The sequence below is a fragment of the Amphibalanus amphitrite genome, unplaced genomic scaffold (assembly GCF_019059575.1).
Source record: "Amphibalanus amphitrite isolate SeventyFive unplaced genomic scaffold, NRLGWU_Aamphi_draft 000007F_arrow, whole genome shotgun sequence".
In the NCBI taxonomy this organism is placed as follows: Eukaryota; Metazoa; Arthropoda; class Thecostraca; order Balanomorpha; family Balanidae; genus Amphibalanus; species Amphibalanus amphitrite.
In genome coordinates, this window is record NW_024881503.1 from 1,921,676 (window position 1) to 1,935,024 (window position 13,349).

The 13,349-nt window shown below is 45.9% G+C and overlaps 1 protein-coding gene across 1 annotated transcript; it reads right to left on the bottom strand.

The window, feature by feature from the left end:
* Positions 1–159: 159 nt before the first annotated feature.
* Positions 160–10,362, bottom strand: LOC122379087 (TWiK family of potassium channels protein 7-like). The gene is made up of 8 exons (XM_043361021.1): positions 10,223–10,362; positions 8,112–8,202; positions 7,686–7,779; positions 5,653–5,813; positions 2,767–3,050; positions 2,261–2,545; positions 1,997–2,073; positions 160–1,197 (listed from the first exon to the last, which is right to left on the bottom strand). The coding sequence occupies exons 2-8, from the start codon at positions 8,121–8,123 to the stop codon at positions 854–856; spliced, it is 1,257 nt and encodes a 418-aa protein (XP_043216956.1). The 5' UTR covers positions 8,124–8,202; positions 10,223–10,362; the 3' UTR covers positions 160–853.
* Positions 10,363–13,349: the final 2,987 nt, after the last annotated feature.

A 13,349-nucleotide genomic window follows, 5' to 3' on the forward strand; every position in this document is an offset into this window, starting at 1 on the left:
TTCTTGAGAGGGAGGAGGCGTAGGTATTCTATTGATTTTGAAGAGTTGATGTAATTAAAAAACGACTGCAGAGCGCGCAGTTGCAGTTGGTAATTATTCTTAGTCTTAGTCGCAACTTTCGTTTTTAGATTCTCAGTTGCTACTCATTCAACAGTCGACCGTATTGCTGGCGTTGCATGTATTGCTCCTGACTGAAAATGATGCATAAAACACTATGGCAGCGGCGGGAGCCTGTTATATATCACCGAGCACAGGCGTCCGTCGCTGCGTCACGGGACACACCGTTGAAGCACTCTGTCGACCCACAGCTGGCACCGCTGACCCCACGACCCGACCGACGGAGGGGAGAGAGGGAAGGAGGGGAGAGAGGGGGAGGGTCGGTCGGGGAGGGATGACCAACGGTACCGATCGGCACGTGTACATTTGGCCCCAGACTGACAGAAAACTGCGGGCCGAGCAGCGCGCTTCAACGACAGCTGAGCCGCTGGTGACCTTGACCTGGACTGGGTCAAGGACGCCAGCGGTGGCGCTGGTTACGCTAACATAGCTAAAATGTCATTTGACATCCCGTGACCATATATGTACATTGTCAACAAGTGATACGGAGGAAAATTATGCCGCTGATCAGGGTCTGGTCCGTTTCGAGCGTGGTTCGTGTTCCATGTAGACGTGATAAATAAAACAGCATCTTGTCGACGGTAAAGGGTTGCAGTACTATTTTAAGCCTTTAAAACTTGTTAAATGACCTACGTAATAAGGCAAGTTTGATGAGAATTGACTCTGCCATTGTGCTTTTACACTATTTCTTGCATTAAAATCTCGGCTTTGTAGGCAATAGAAAAACCGACGTCTTTTAGGCAAGATTAAACAAATCCTCTTCACTATCTGAGCGTCGTGCGGCTTGCCGCCGCTGTTCGCTCTCCTCCGCCCGCTGCTGCTGTTCCTGCTGCTGCTGCTGATACAGACGCCGTTTCACAGTCTCCTCCTGCCTGAGTCTGCGCTGCTCGCGGGCCGAGGACACGCCATAGCTGCTCTCCCTGTGAGTCGTCTCTGGCGCGGCGCCGCGGCGTGTTCGCCGCAGTCGCAGTCGCGGGTGGCTGCTGTCGTGTATCAGGCCGAGCTCCTGGCCGGTCCAGCGCACCTTGGCCACGATCTGCTCCTGCATCATCTGGATACACATGCTGATCAGCGCCATACCTGCGGACAGAATGGAGTGATCGAGTGAACGTCAACGTCCAGTGAGCCGCGGGAAGCGGCAGTAAGCTCACTTATACCAACCAGGGTTGTGCTTGACTCATGAGTCAAGTCAGAGATTTGACTCAACTCTGACTCAGATGAGTCAGGTTTGAGTCGAGTCGGATAAAATGTTGAGCTGTTGAGTTGAGTCAGAGTTGAGTCAGACAAAAATATTAAGATGTTGAGTTGAGTCAGAGTTGAGTCAGTAAAAAAACTTTTGACATTGAGTTGAGTCAAAAACATTTAGAAACATGAGTTAGCTGACTCATCTTTCTAGAAACAATCTATACAAGCTTTTCATTCTCCCCCCGCTTAACAACTTAGGCCTGGCCCTGCTGCCGGATTTTTTTCACCCCCCCCCCCGTTCAACAACTTTTTTAGCTGAGTCAATTTTGAGTCAACACACTTGACTCAGCAAAAAATTCAGTCAAGTTTGAGTCAACTCATATTTTCATTGAGCCGCTTGAGTCATGAGTCGAGTCAAGGGAAAAAATCAGCTCCTTGTTTGAGTCAGAGTTGAGTCAGGGCTTTCTGAAGTTGAATGATGAGTCGAGTCGGCAAATTTTTTTGAGTCGAGCACAACCCTGATACCAACTGGCACTGTGCAGAAGCTAATTATTTTGTTATGACCCTTCGACATAATGCATGAGGTGTTGCAGTAAATGAAGCTATAGCATGCACCGTTTAATTTAGCTGATGGCATGCTCCATACAGATTTGATGATAAAGCTAGTGGTCACGGCTGTAATGGCTGCACTTACCAATCATGCAGTAGCCGATTGTAGTGCCCATTTTGAACGCCTTAGTAAAGCTGGTCTTGGCCGTCCTATCCAGGAAGCTGAAACAAGACACACATTTACATGCCATTCTTTGCACTTTAATAAAAAAGCACAACTCGCAATTATTACATAGTAGGCATATCTAAATCAAGGGCTCTGGACTAGGTCTAGCGGTCGAACCAGCAAAACTATCAACGACCGATCACTGTCACAAATACAACACAGAGCCCCTGACACGTCCCTCACCTGTTTCCGGGCACCATGTCGCCGAACCCGATGGTGGAGAGGGTGACGAAGCTGAAGTAGTAGGAGGCCATCATGTCCCACTGCTCCCACTCGGAGAAGATGAGCGCACCCATGCCCAGGTACATCGCTATGATCATCAGGTTGATGGTGATGGGCACGTTGACCTCGTCAGTCGGCATGTACTCCTCCTTGCCGACTTCATCCTCGGAGACCCGTTTGGCTCGCTTGCCGGGCTTTCGCTCCTCTTTGTAGCGCGTGGTGCGGCACCAGCGGCAGCAGAGGCGGCTGCGGACGGCGCAGTGGGCCTGTCATACATGCATGCATACATACACAAGGGCAAAACGCTTGCTTAGATAGAGTCGTTAGTAAAAAGACACTCAATCGCAATATCGACAGTCGACGTCTCACTCCCGGGAGTGAGGCCGTCTCACGACGGCCGTTTCCCAGACATGCGCATATTAGCTACGTTAACGGAACCGCGCGTTCGCCGCCCAACGCCTACCCACCTATACGTGAACGTGAAGACCCTGGCCATGCCGTCGCCGATGTTGGCCAGAAAGACGAGCAGCAGCGGCGTGCCGATCATGGCGAACAGGATGGTGAACAGCTGGCCGCCGTTTGTCTTTGGCGAGATGTGGCCGTAGCCTATGGTGGTCATGATGGTGACGGTGAAGAGCAGCGCGTTGGGGAAGTTCCAGCTGTAGGACCAGTCGCCCTTGGTGCCGTCGTAGCCGTGATTGTGCGCCAGGTCCAGGGTGAACGCCTGCAGCAGCTTCAGCTGCTCCCGGACCTGCCAGAAGCGGCGGTGGATAGGTGTACTCGAAAAACGGGCTTGGGAATAGGCAGGATAATTTGTTAAGTTTTTACGGAGCGAGCGAAGCGAGCGTAGTCTTTCCTTAGATTAACGGAAATTTCTGAGTATGAGCGGCGGCCGGCCGGCCGTGGTCACGATTCTGCGACGCTTATATCTCAGCAACCACTTGACCGATTTGCATGCGGTAATTTTTGTAGGGTAGCTTCATTCCTTCTACCAAGTATTGGGCTATTGCCGATGCATGTGGGTGACCCCTTATGCACGTGCCACGTGCAAAACGAAGAGGTGTCAGTTTTGTAATTGTTGCAATATCTCGGTAACTACTTGGCCGATTGCGCTGAAAGTTGGCATGTAGGTAGGCACCCACTAGGCAATGCATATCCATGTGCCAGAATTGGGGTGCTGCTGCACGTGCGCACGTGCAGGGGTCGATTCCAGATCTCGAGAACGGCTGGACCGATGGCGCTCAAATTTGGCACATGGTTAGGGACCGGTTAGTAGGGTGCCGTGCAAAACTCAGTTGGGACCCATTTTGCACGTGCGCACGTGTAGGGTGCCGCTTCCAGATCTCGAGAACGGCTGGGCCGATTGTGCTCAAATTTGGCACATCGCTAGAGACCGGTTAGTAGGGTGCCGTGCACAAGTCAGCTGGAGGTACCTCGTCGAAATTTCGCACGTGCAAGGCTCACCCTCTCGCTCGCTCCGTTAGTCGCCCCAAAAGGCGTTATACTGGTTATATACTCTACAATCATTTTCCGGCGCATGAAGTGATGCAACAATAAGCAAAACGTAAGGCGACTACTCATTTGCAATTTCGAAATGCCCTTCATATGCGTAGAGGAGGGTTCATATGAATATGCCTCATGGCTCATGGAGAGTTCATACCTGTACAGGTGCATCGTAACCATCGCACTCATACTGACTAAAATAGCCATTTCAAGCTGTCTTTAAGTTGAGTTAATGCTTTCGCGGGTATGGAAAAGACATTCGGCCGGATAGCTTGCACTTCAATTTAATGTATTTCTGCGCCCACGGTTTGTAGCCTGGCGACGGTGGTTTGCAGGAGACGTGCACATTCAGTAGAGTCGTTGCAAACTGCCAGGGGCTCATTTATCATTTGGAGGCATATCAACATTTATCACTTGACATTGGTTGCAAAGCGTTGGCTTTTGCGAGCACAACACAATTTCATTCTGCTTAGCCCTTCAGAGCTGGACATTTAATCACAATTCCTTTTGGTCACTGTGCAATGTTATTGCCACGGGGCTGGGTGCCTGATGCCAGCCACAGGTCAGCGAATTGATATTATTTTGCAGTTATCCAGTTTTTAAAAAAAGTAGAGTGAAACCGAGAAGAATTAGACGTGCGAGATAAAATCGCCAGGTCAACTAAGCTTCAAACGAAATAATAGTACAAAAACAACTTTAAAGTCATGAAAATAAGTTTGAAAATGCTGCATTCAATTTACCTTCTTACCTATGTATATTTTTCATTCGAAGCAAAACACAATGAAATGAACCAAATGACTTACGAGATCATGCGCTAACTAATTCAAATCATATGTTAGTGGTTAAGTATTTCATTTTTCCCTCGCTCAGGAAAAAGAATAATAACACACCCGCCCGCACAGATCAATTCTTTCTTTCCCATTATTTCCCCCGGTTCTTATGCGTATGCATGAAGAGCGAACCTTTATGTTAGTCTTTTATGTAAAAGGCAATAAATCGTTTCAATTGCACAGCAGGGTCCATGCGCAGAGCTGCAATGAAGTGTACAGCTCGCATTGAGCGTATCCGGTAGCTGGGAAGCGTACAGTCAACACCATGAATAATGAATGCCCACCGCCGACCAACTTTGTCCTCTGCAAAATGCACACTGTACTCAGGTCAGGAACTGACTACTCAGGTCAAATGGAATCGTGCAATTAAAGTAGCAGCTTCCGTGAGCCGGCGACATAAATCGCTGCCGACAGGGAGGCAATCAGTAGGTACGTGTTCTGTCGTCCCCGTCATGTTCACTACCACGAGCAATGTCATGTTTCCTACTGTTTTAAATTGATCTGCAGTGGAAGCTGTAATGCCCTTTTGCAATCAACTTTGAACATTGTGTAACAAAGAAAAGGACACCAGGTCAAGGCCATGTCAGCTCCGGGGCAGGCCATTAGATATTTGACATAGAAACATGCTTTGTTCTGCACGGCTGGTCCGGTCCTTATCCGCATCTTAAGCACACGTCGTTACGAGGCTAGCGATTAAAGCTTGCTAAAGGTGGCTACCAGTAGCGTCCTTCAGTCGAACGAAACCCGGGCAATGTGTACTACGGAATGAGCCCAGGTGAGACGAACTGAAGATACCAATACGATTGCTTATTTTTACCCACAAGGCCCTCAATCATTGCACGATGAACTTGGACGATCTTGACGATTGAACTTATAGGTACCGGTATTCTAACCGAATGAATCCCTGCAAGCAAAGCACTCGAAATCGAGCTATTATATTGGATTTCGCCCTAGAATGTAGTCGTACTTGCATACCAGGCTGGAGACACCCCTAGCCCAGCCAGTGATGCAAATACTTACCGTTCGGTTCCATTTTTTGTCTGAAATATTCTGCCCGCCCAGGTGCCAGCAGAAGCTAATGAAGTAGTTTTCGCTGTCCTCGAGATCCTTGATTTTTAAACTCTTTACCAGAAAGGTCTCATCTTCGTAAGGCTGCTCCAGGAGAATGAAAGTCCACGCACCTGAAAAACACAAGCGGTGGCATGCTTTTGCAAGAGCTGACTTACCCCGCGCCCCGTAGGGCTATTGTCGGGCCTGCACCACCGGGAGGGGGCGTATGTGTTATAACATCGAGTAAAAGGCATGTTTTCGAAAACAATTGACGGATTAGTGTTTGTCTAATACGCATTATGCAAAATGAGGTCACCGACACCAGGTTTGGTCACAGAGGTCAGGACACTAAGGGTCACAATATGATTCCAACCAAAATAGCGTCGTGTGATGCATGCTATATGGTCAGTCTTACATTTCAAATTCAATGATGTGTGTAAGGCGAGTGACCATTGGCGCCAGTTTAGGTTACCTTCTGGTGACAGTCACGCCAAGGTCAGGTAATAAAGGCAAAATTTCAAGATAATGGAGAGCTCGCAAAATCGACCTGACCTTGGGTCACCGATATCAAAATTCCGAGAAAAACATTTTATGCATACTGTCACTCTTAACAATCGCTGAAAGTTTCAAAGCGATCGTTTAGTCTGTTTGGCCATGAAAAACATTGGAACTTTTTCCAAGGTAAGGGGTCAAAGACGTGATCTGGTGACCTGACATTAAATGACCCGGGTCCGAAATTTTGCAACATGAGCAGAAAAGAAGCATCGCAAGGTGTGCACAAATGAGATATGCGCAAAAGACCTGGGGGGGGGGGGGGCGTAAACAGCCCCCAGCACGGCACAGGTTAAAGGCCTTTCTGATTTATGTTCTCAGATCTGACCTGAGGCGAACGGCTTAGCCTCCGGAGAGCACAGCTGGCAAAATCGATTTTTTGCGCTCTTTTCTGCAATAACTTTTGACTCGAAATTTGCACAGCATTTATTTTACCGGCATCATGTTCCTCTCGTTTAGCCACGTCGAATGAGCTATAATATGACCTTAAAAGGTCATTTTGAAAAAAAAATTGACAGAGGGTTAAGGTCATGACCTGACCAGTTAAGTTATGTTGCATATTAGTCGATACGTATCGTTGAGCTAGACAGATCCCAGGTGTTTTCATAGCTCTGACATGTCTATCAAGAGCAATTGCAAGCACAATATGCTGGAGATCATTCATGAACTGAGATGACCTCAGGGAAAATGGCTATAAAAAAGAGTCGGGGTACAATTTCCTGATTCAATGTATCATGCTTACTGTTTAATTCTAAGACGAATGCCTTATACTTGATGTTACGCTTATCCCTTGCTGAAAACTTTCAAAATGATTGTTTAGTCGGTGAAGCCATGGCAACCGTTGGGTATAACTTTTTCCGAGGTAAGGTCACTTGACGTAACCAGGTGACCCGACGTTAGGTGAACTGGGTTTCAACTTTTCATAACGCGTGTAGAAAAGATGCATACAAAGTTATCGTAAAAATGGCGGTGCTTCGTGCTATCGTTCATTAACTATGTGCGGAAAACCACAAGAGCGTTGTCTAAACACTCCCTCCCGTCCTGGCGCGGGTAAATTTGATGCGTCCCTCGACAAATATGCGAAATGTACAGCATTTTGTATGGCTACCCTCATACCAGTTAAGTTCATATTTTTTAAAGTTTCGTTTGAAGTAGATCTAAGATCCAAATCAAGAGCACGTTAGCTCAACAAATAGCGCGAAAAGAGTTTTAATCTGTTTCATGAAACAGAATGTGGCTTTTCATTTGACTAAGCGATGCGGTGGTAATTCAACCACCTTAGCCCTTTTTAACACTCTCGAATCAGTTCAGTGGAATGGAGTTGATGAAAGCTCTGTAGGGCGCTACAAGCACTTTGTAAATTGGGACAGCCGTGGACATTCCGTGGGATAATGCCGAGTGTTTCCCAGATTGTAGGCCCTGGAGCGCTCGTCAGGATAACGATGTCGTACCGAATGCGGCCACGAAGGAGACGAGGATGAACATGCCTCCATGGCTGAGAAGAAGGCGCAGCAGGCGCGTGTGTAGCGCCACTGGATGATGGTCCTGCAAAACCGAAAGCAGAATAGAATAACACACAACAACGACAGACGACACATAACATTACGAGGGTGCGCCATTGAGGCTTGGACAGAGCGTTGCAACTATTGTTAAACACTGAATAGGTACATTATTAGTTTGCTGAACCTTTTTCGCAAGAACGTTTTTTTATCAATATGAAGCAAACGCTATTTTGATTATTTCGTAGAAAATAAATGAGAAACAAACAGTGAGTACTTTGCTCAGCTTCATTGAGATAAGGAATTCTAAAGTTGAATTTTGTAAGTCGTTATATAGGTCGAAGTTTTACTAGGTTTTTATCCCGTCAAACTACATACCTCGGAACTCATGAGGAGGCCTTCCTCCAAAACAAGTTTGACTCTTCAGACAGTGCTGGACTGCTGGTGTTCAGATGGTATGAACAATGCCCTGAAAACAAGCCAGCATCGTATAAAAAATAGAATGCTTTTTATCCAAGTCTACGTCGTAGAAGGCGATGCTGAAAGCACAGACGTATGCCTAAACGGTGGTTAGTTATACGTAGCGTTTGATAAATGGACGTTTTTAGGTAAAATACGTCCGTATGTATGTACCAATATCTCCAGACACTAGCCGTTTTCACGACGGGCTATCCGGCGAATGCACCTGATTTGACCAAATCTGCACCTAATTTCTTTTACAGCAAATATCTTTATTTTATGAATATATTTCAGTGTTTTAATCGATGATGCTCTCTGATAATATGACAAAGCAGGCATATAAGCAATTAGCGCAACCCTAGCTGATAGCTGCTAAGAGACACATTGAACCTGATTTGACCAAATCTGCACCTAATCTGTACCAGATGTGCACCAAATGTGTACCAGATGGCCGCCGTGAAAACGGCTACTATTCATGGATCATATCCGCCGAATAGAGGCGGATCATTTCTTGGAACATTATGAATTTCTTCGGTGTTTGTGTCTGGATATTAAAGGTAGTGTGCCACCTTTGAAAGATTTCCCATTTTATTTTTCCTAGGATAAGAAGCTTCTGTTTTTACCTAATATCGCAAAAAAAATCAAAAATGGGCCTGGAATAGTGCCTTTTTCGCCTAAAAGTTTATCGGTTTTTCGATATGTATAACAACTGTAGTGGGCTGACCTGCAAACAGGCGTCGGCAACAATCGCGAATGCGGCGCACATGTGACAATAAGCAAAGGTCATTATAGAATTACGACGTGCGGGAATGAGTTATCAGCTGTCTAATCGTAGACAACACAATGTCGACTGTCGAGCCTTAAACTGTAAGCCTGTATTGGTATTGTTTCTTTTATTTGGCTGTCGAACATTATTTATGGTTTGAAATATGATTTTATGTAAAATAATTGATATGAAAAAGCCGTCTCATAAGTTATGACCCCATTTCACCACACGCAAGTGGCAGAAATGACAATGATCAGCTGACGCATTTTTCTTGGCCGAAGTCAGAGCGCGCAGCCCGACGCACCACCACCGCACCACAAAGTATGAGCAGAAGCCGCGCCCAAAGCCAGGGCCCCGGTAACGTGAGGTAGCCGAGTCGGGGCAGCGTGCGCTGACCCAAGCCGGGGCCGCAGCTTTGGGCGCGGTCTACCGCATCCCCGCGGGCAGCCCCGGGCTATCACATGACACCGGGAGGACGCGCGGCCCCGGCTTGGGTCAGCGCACGCTGCCCCGACTCGGCTACCTCACGTTACCGGGGCCCTGGCTTTGGGCGCGGTCTACCGCACCACCTAACAGGCGTGTTCGAAACCGCAGGAGATGATGATGAACGGGTTTATCGAAACTTGATTGGATGAGCATATCGGTAATAGCGATTTCAGTGTGTGCATTTATTGTTCATAGTGGTGTGAAATGTGGTTGGGGTACGACCGACAACCCGTCGGGGCGAATTTCGCACTGGGGTACTCAAAATTTGAAGAATTTAAGACGTTTCCATGAGTTTTGAAGGTATGGATAAGTTCTAAAAATCCGGTTCTCCTTATCTGGGCCATTAACTCCATACGGTCCAGGAAAGCTGGCACACTACCTTTAATGAAACAAAGAAATAAAACATTTATTGTCTCATTCGATAAAGATAAAACACGGTAAAATTATACCCATGCATATGCGTTTACATGCTTCCTAAGAGCCACTATAATTCGCGTCCATATGTATGTTTTTGTAATTACTGCAGCCTACACTCCACAGCAAAGTGGCTATTACGTGTCAATCATCAGGGAATAAAACGGCCCGTCAGTAATTACAACAGTTATTTACTATGAAGAGTCGGGCTTTCGGTCATATACACGTTAAACACATTCACTTATGTGTGATGTCGTTATGAAGTGTAGTGACACTTATAAGTGACACTACCGATGACACTACCAGTGACACTACCCCGATGACACTGGTATAAGTGCAGTGAAATCGGGCGGCAGAGCCTCACCTCATGTGGTGGAGTTGGGGCGCGGCCGGCCGGGACAGCCGTCGGCCGTTGTCAGCTCGTCTGTCTGCCCATCGAGTGAGCGCCCGTGAGCCCTCGGGGGTCGGCGAGGGTGGTCGGTCGGTCGGTGGTGCTTCCGTCTCCATAGCTGCAGGACAACGGAAGGAACAGCGCGTAAGGACGGATTAGTCATTTGGCGCAGCGAGTGTGAGTGAGAGACGGAGAGAGGGTGAGGCAGGGGGAGAGAGCGAAAAAGAGAGAGAGAAGAAGGGAAAGAGAGAGAGAGAGAGAGAGAGAGAGAGAGAGAGAGAGAGAGAGAGAGAAAGAGAGAGAGAGAGAGAGGGAGGGAGGGAGTGAGGGAGGGAGGGAGGGAGAGGAAGAGAGGGCTGCTGATGTTGATGATGTAAATAACATCCTGACACAGCGAGACGACTTCCAGTCCAGATCAGTTGGTGACATACCAGGGAAATAAGCTAAAATTAGAGTGCTCTATTTATTGCTCCTGCCCCATGTTGAAGAGATACCCCTAAAAGCGTGATCTTTTATCGGCCCTTACGCAGCAAGGCAGTACTTCTCAGGCCGGTGGATGGTATCAATAGAAAGAGAATGCGTCAAAGATTAACATGAATTAATTAAAATAACATTAAAATGTTAATTAAGCGTGGAAATTAGTCCCAAACTTAAGCTAATTATTGCTCCTACCGCGGCGACGGCGCTCCCCGCAGTCAGCGGAGAAGCTAAAATAAAAGCCACCATCCTCCTCCGTAAGTCAATTTTAGAGCGGCCGAGTGGGCCGATGCGGGGCCACCAAACTGAGGTGAGACGTGGCTAGCAATTGCGAACTGCCATAGAAATCAATATCTTAAGACGTACAATATGGGATGATTACTCTGAAGCAGGAGTGAAAGCATGAGTAGCTAGCAAGAAACGAAATGCATAGATTGGTTGAATTATGTACAATAGGCACAGCTCAGATGAAGCCATTTCTTTGATGTTGACATTTGACATAACCCTTCCTCTCCTCACCTACGACCTAAGTACGTTGGCAGTTACCGGCATAGTTTTTTTTGCACGAGTGTAATTCGCCATCGGACCGCAATGCATGTTGCTAGGCTGCTGCAATTACAACGAACATACGAATACTGCCTTCATTTGTAGACGTTTGTTTTTTAGGCGGTCTTTGACGTACAAGGGGGCATACCTGTCGACAACTTGAGTTTCTCCGAATTTCAAAAACTCCCAGAATTCAAATTCCTTATGCACTGTTGTAGGTACAGCTATGTTCACAAGTTTTCGTTTCCTCCTGCTCTAAAAAGGATGATATTTGTCGATTTCGTGCGTCGCTGATAGAAGGGTGCGTTTAATAATTAGGCCCAACGCTTTCTGCATCCGCGAGTACCTTGAAAAGGGAACAACAGTTTCCATTTATTACACTATGGGACAAGTGACAAAATGACCACCGCAACACGCATGAAACGGAGCTCATATTCCTAAAAATGTCTACAATCACTTCTTTTCTGACACTATTAGCAAATACCATCTCAAGTTAGGTGGTTGACAGACAGTCAATGGAGATCTGGGGAGACTGAGTGATGCCAATTCACCACTTAACTGATAATGAGGGCCGAGGGGAGAGAAACATGCAACATGCACAACTGACAACTTGACAAGTGACAAAACACTACCACTATTGCGCAGTGCACAACAAATTACAGCAGCCAGCCCAAAAATGCTTTTGGTGGCTAATTGCAAAACAAGTCACTAATTAATGTCTTAGTTGCAGCTGAACACTGCACAATGATCACTCTGTTCACACATTGAGTGAGATGCCACAGGTGGTTTGAATCACACTTTGGTACAACTGCAAATCTGAAGTGTTGTCATGAGGTTCATGCCTCCATGATCACAGCACTTTGGTTGTGGTTGTGGTTGGCATAACACTTGTAGTCTGCAGAGTTCCACATGAACTGCAGACACCTCATCTGGTGGTCTTCATGTTGCTCAACTTCTTCAGGAGGCAAATGTCGACCACCCAGCGGAAGCATGGTCCTGCAGAAAAGAAAGGTAATGCATAAGGTACAAACATTATCTGCTGAAACAGCCCCTTCTGTTTGCTGTTATTAAACTTTTAACATAACATAACAACATGTATTCCATGTATATTACATTTGTTGAAGTAAAATACTGCCCGCTATTTCAAAACCAGAAAATGAAATTATATTGTGGCATAATTCACATGCTCAGCTATCAGTATAATTAATTTAAAATTTGGCATATTCTATATAACACATTCATAGAATGTTCTACTTCACGTCACAAGGACTCACAATCTTTCTGTTGGGTGTTTGATTGACGCATTAACTAGGTTTGTCTTAGGTTTTATTATTGCAAAAAATTCATATTGCATTATTGTATCAAAATACTGCCAGCAATAACAAAACAAGAACATGAAATGTCAATGAGCAAGCCGCCTTTCCTAAAAATGGATTACTTTGAAAAGAATTTTAGTTTCTTTTAAGGAAAAGGAGAAATGATTATCAGGTTATTATCAAAAAACACTCAACCAGCAAGTGGCTGGGTGGTTTCACAGCAAACATCAAGCCAAAACATATGCTTACATTTATCTAACAATTGAGCCATTTGACTACACAAGGATATGTGAGCAAAATAAGAATCCAATCATCCAATGTTGACTTCCTTGCAAAGTTTATGCCTTATTTTATGAAAATGTGTCACTAGAATATGATACTTATCATCGAATATTATTTAATTTACGATTTATTTCGATCGGAACGCACATGGGGTCCCGCGCCATTTTCGTCGACGATAAATATGATCGTGTTTCATGAAGAGATAAGGGGTTTCAATGGTCTTTCAAAGCAATAATTTGATGCAAAAATTTGTAGGAAATAATATAAAGCTGGTTCAAATGGCCATCAACCATTTAAAACACCGAAAATACTCACAACTCCGTCCCGACGACCACGCAGCACCGCGCACGCCACACTACTGGCACAATGCCAAAACTGCCGTCACAGCAGAAATGTTTTTTTTCTCGATTGCAATTGTGGAATTATTTATTAAACAGAAGATTATCTTTCCGAAAAACCGACTGATTTCATACACAGAT

Excerpts from the sequence above, each read along its gene's own strand:
- LOC122379087 (XM_043361021.1), bottom strand. Across the intron at positions 5,814-7,685 it reads CTCCTTCGTGGCCGCATTCG|GTGCGTGGACTTTCATTCTC; the intron begins GTACGACATCGT and ends TGTGTTTTTCAG. Across the intron at positions 1,198-1,996 it reads AATCGGCTACTGCATGATTG|GTATGGCGCTGATCAGCATG; the intron begins GTAAGTGCAGCC and ends TTCTGTCCGCAG.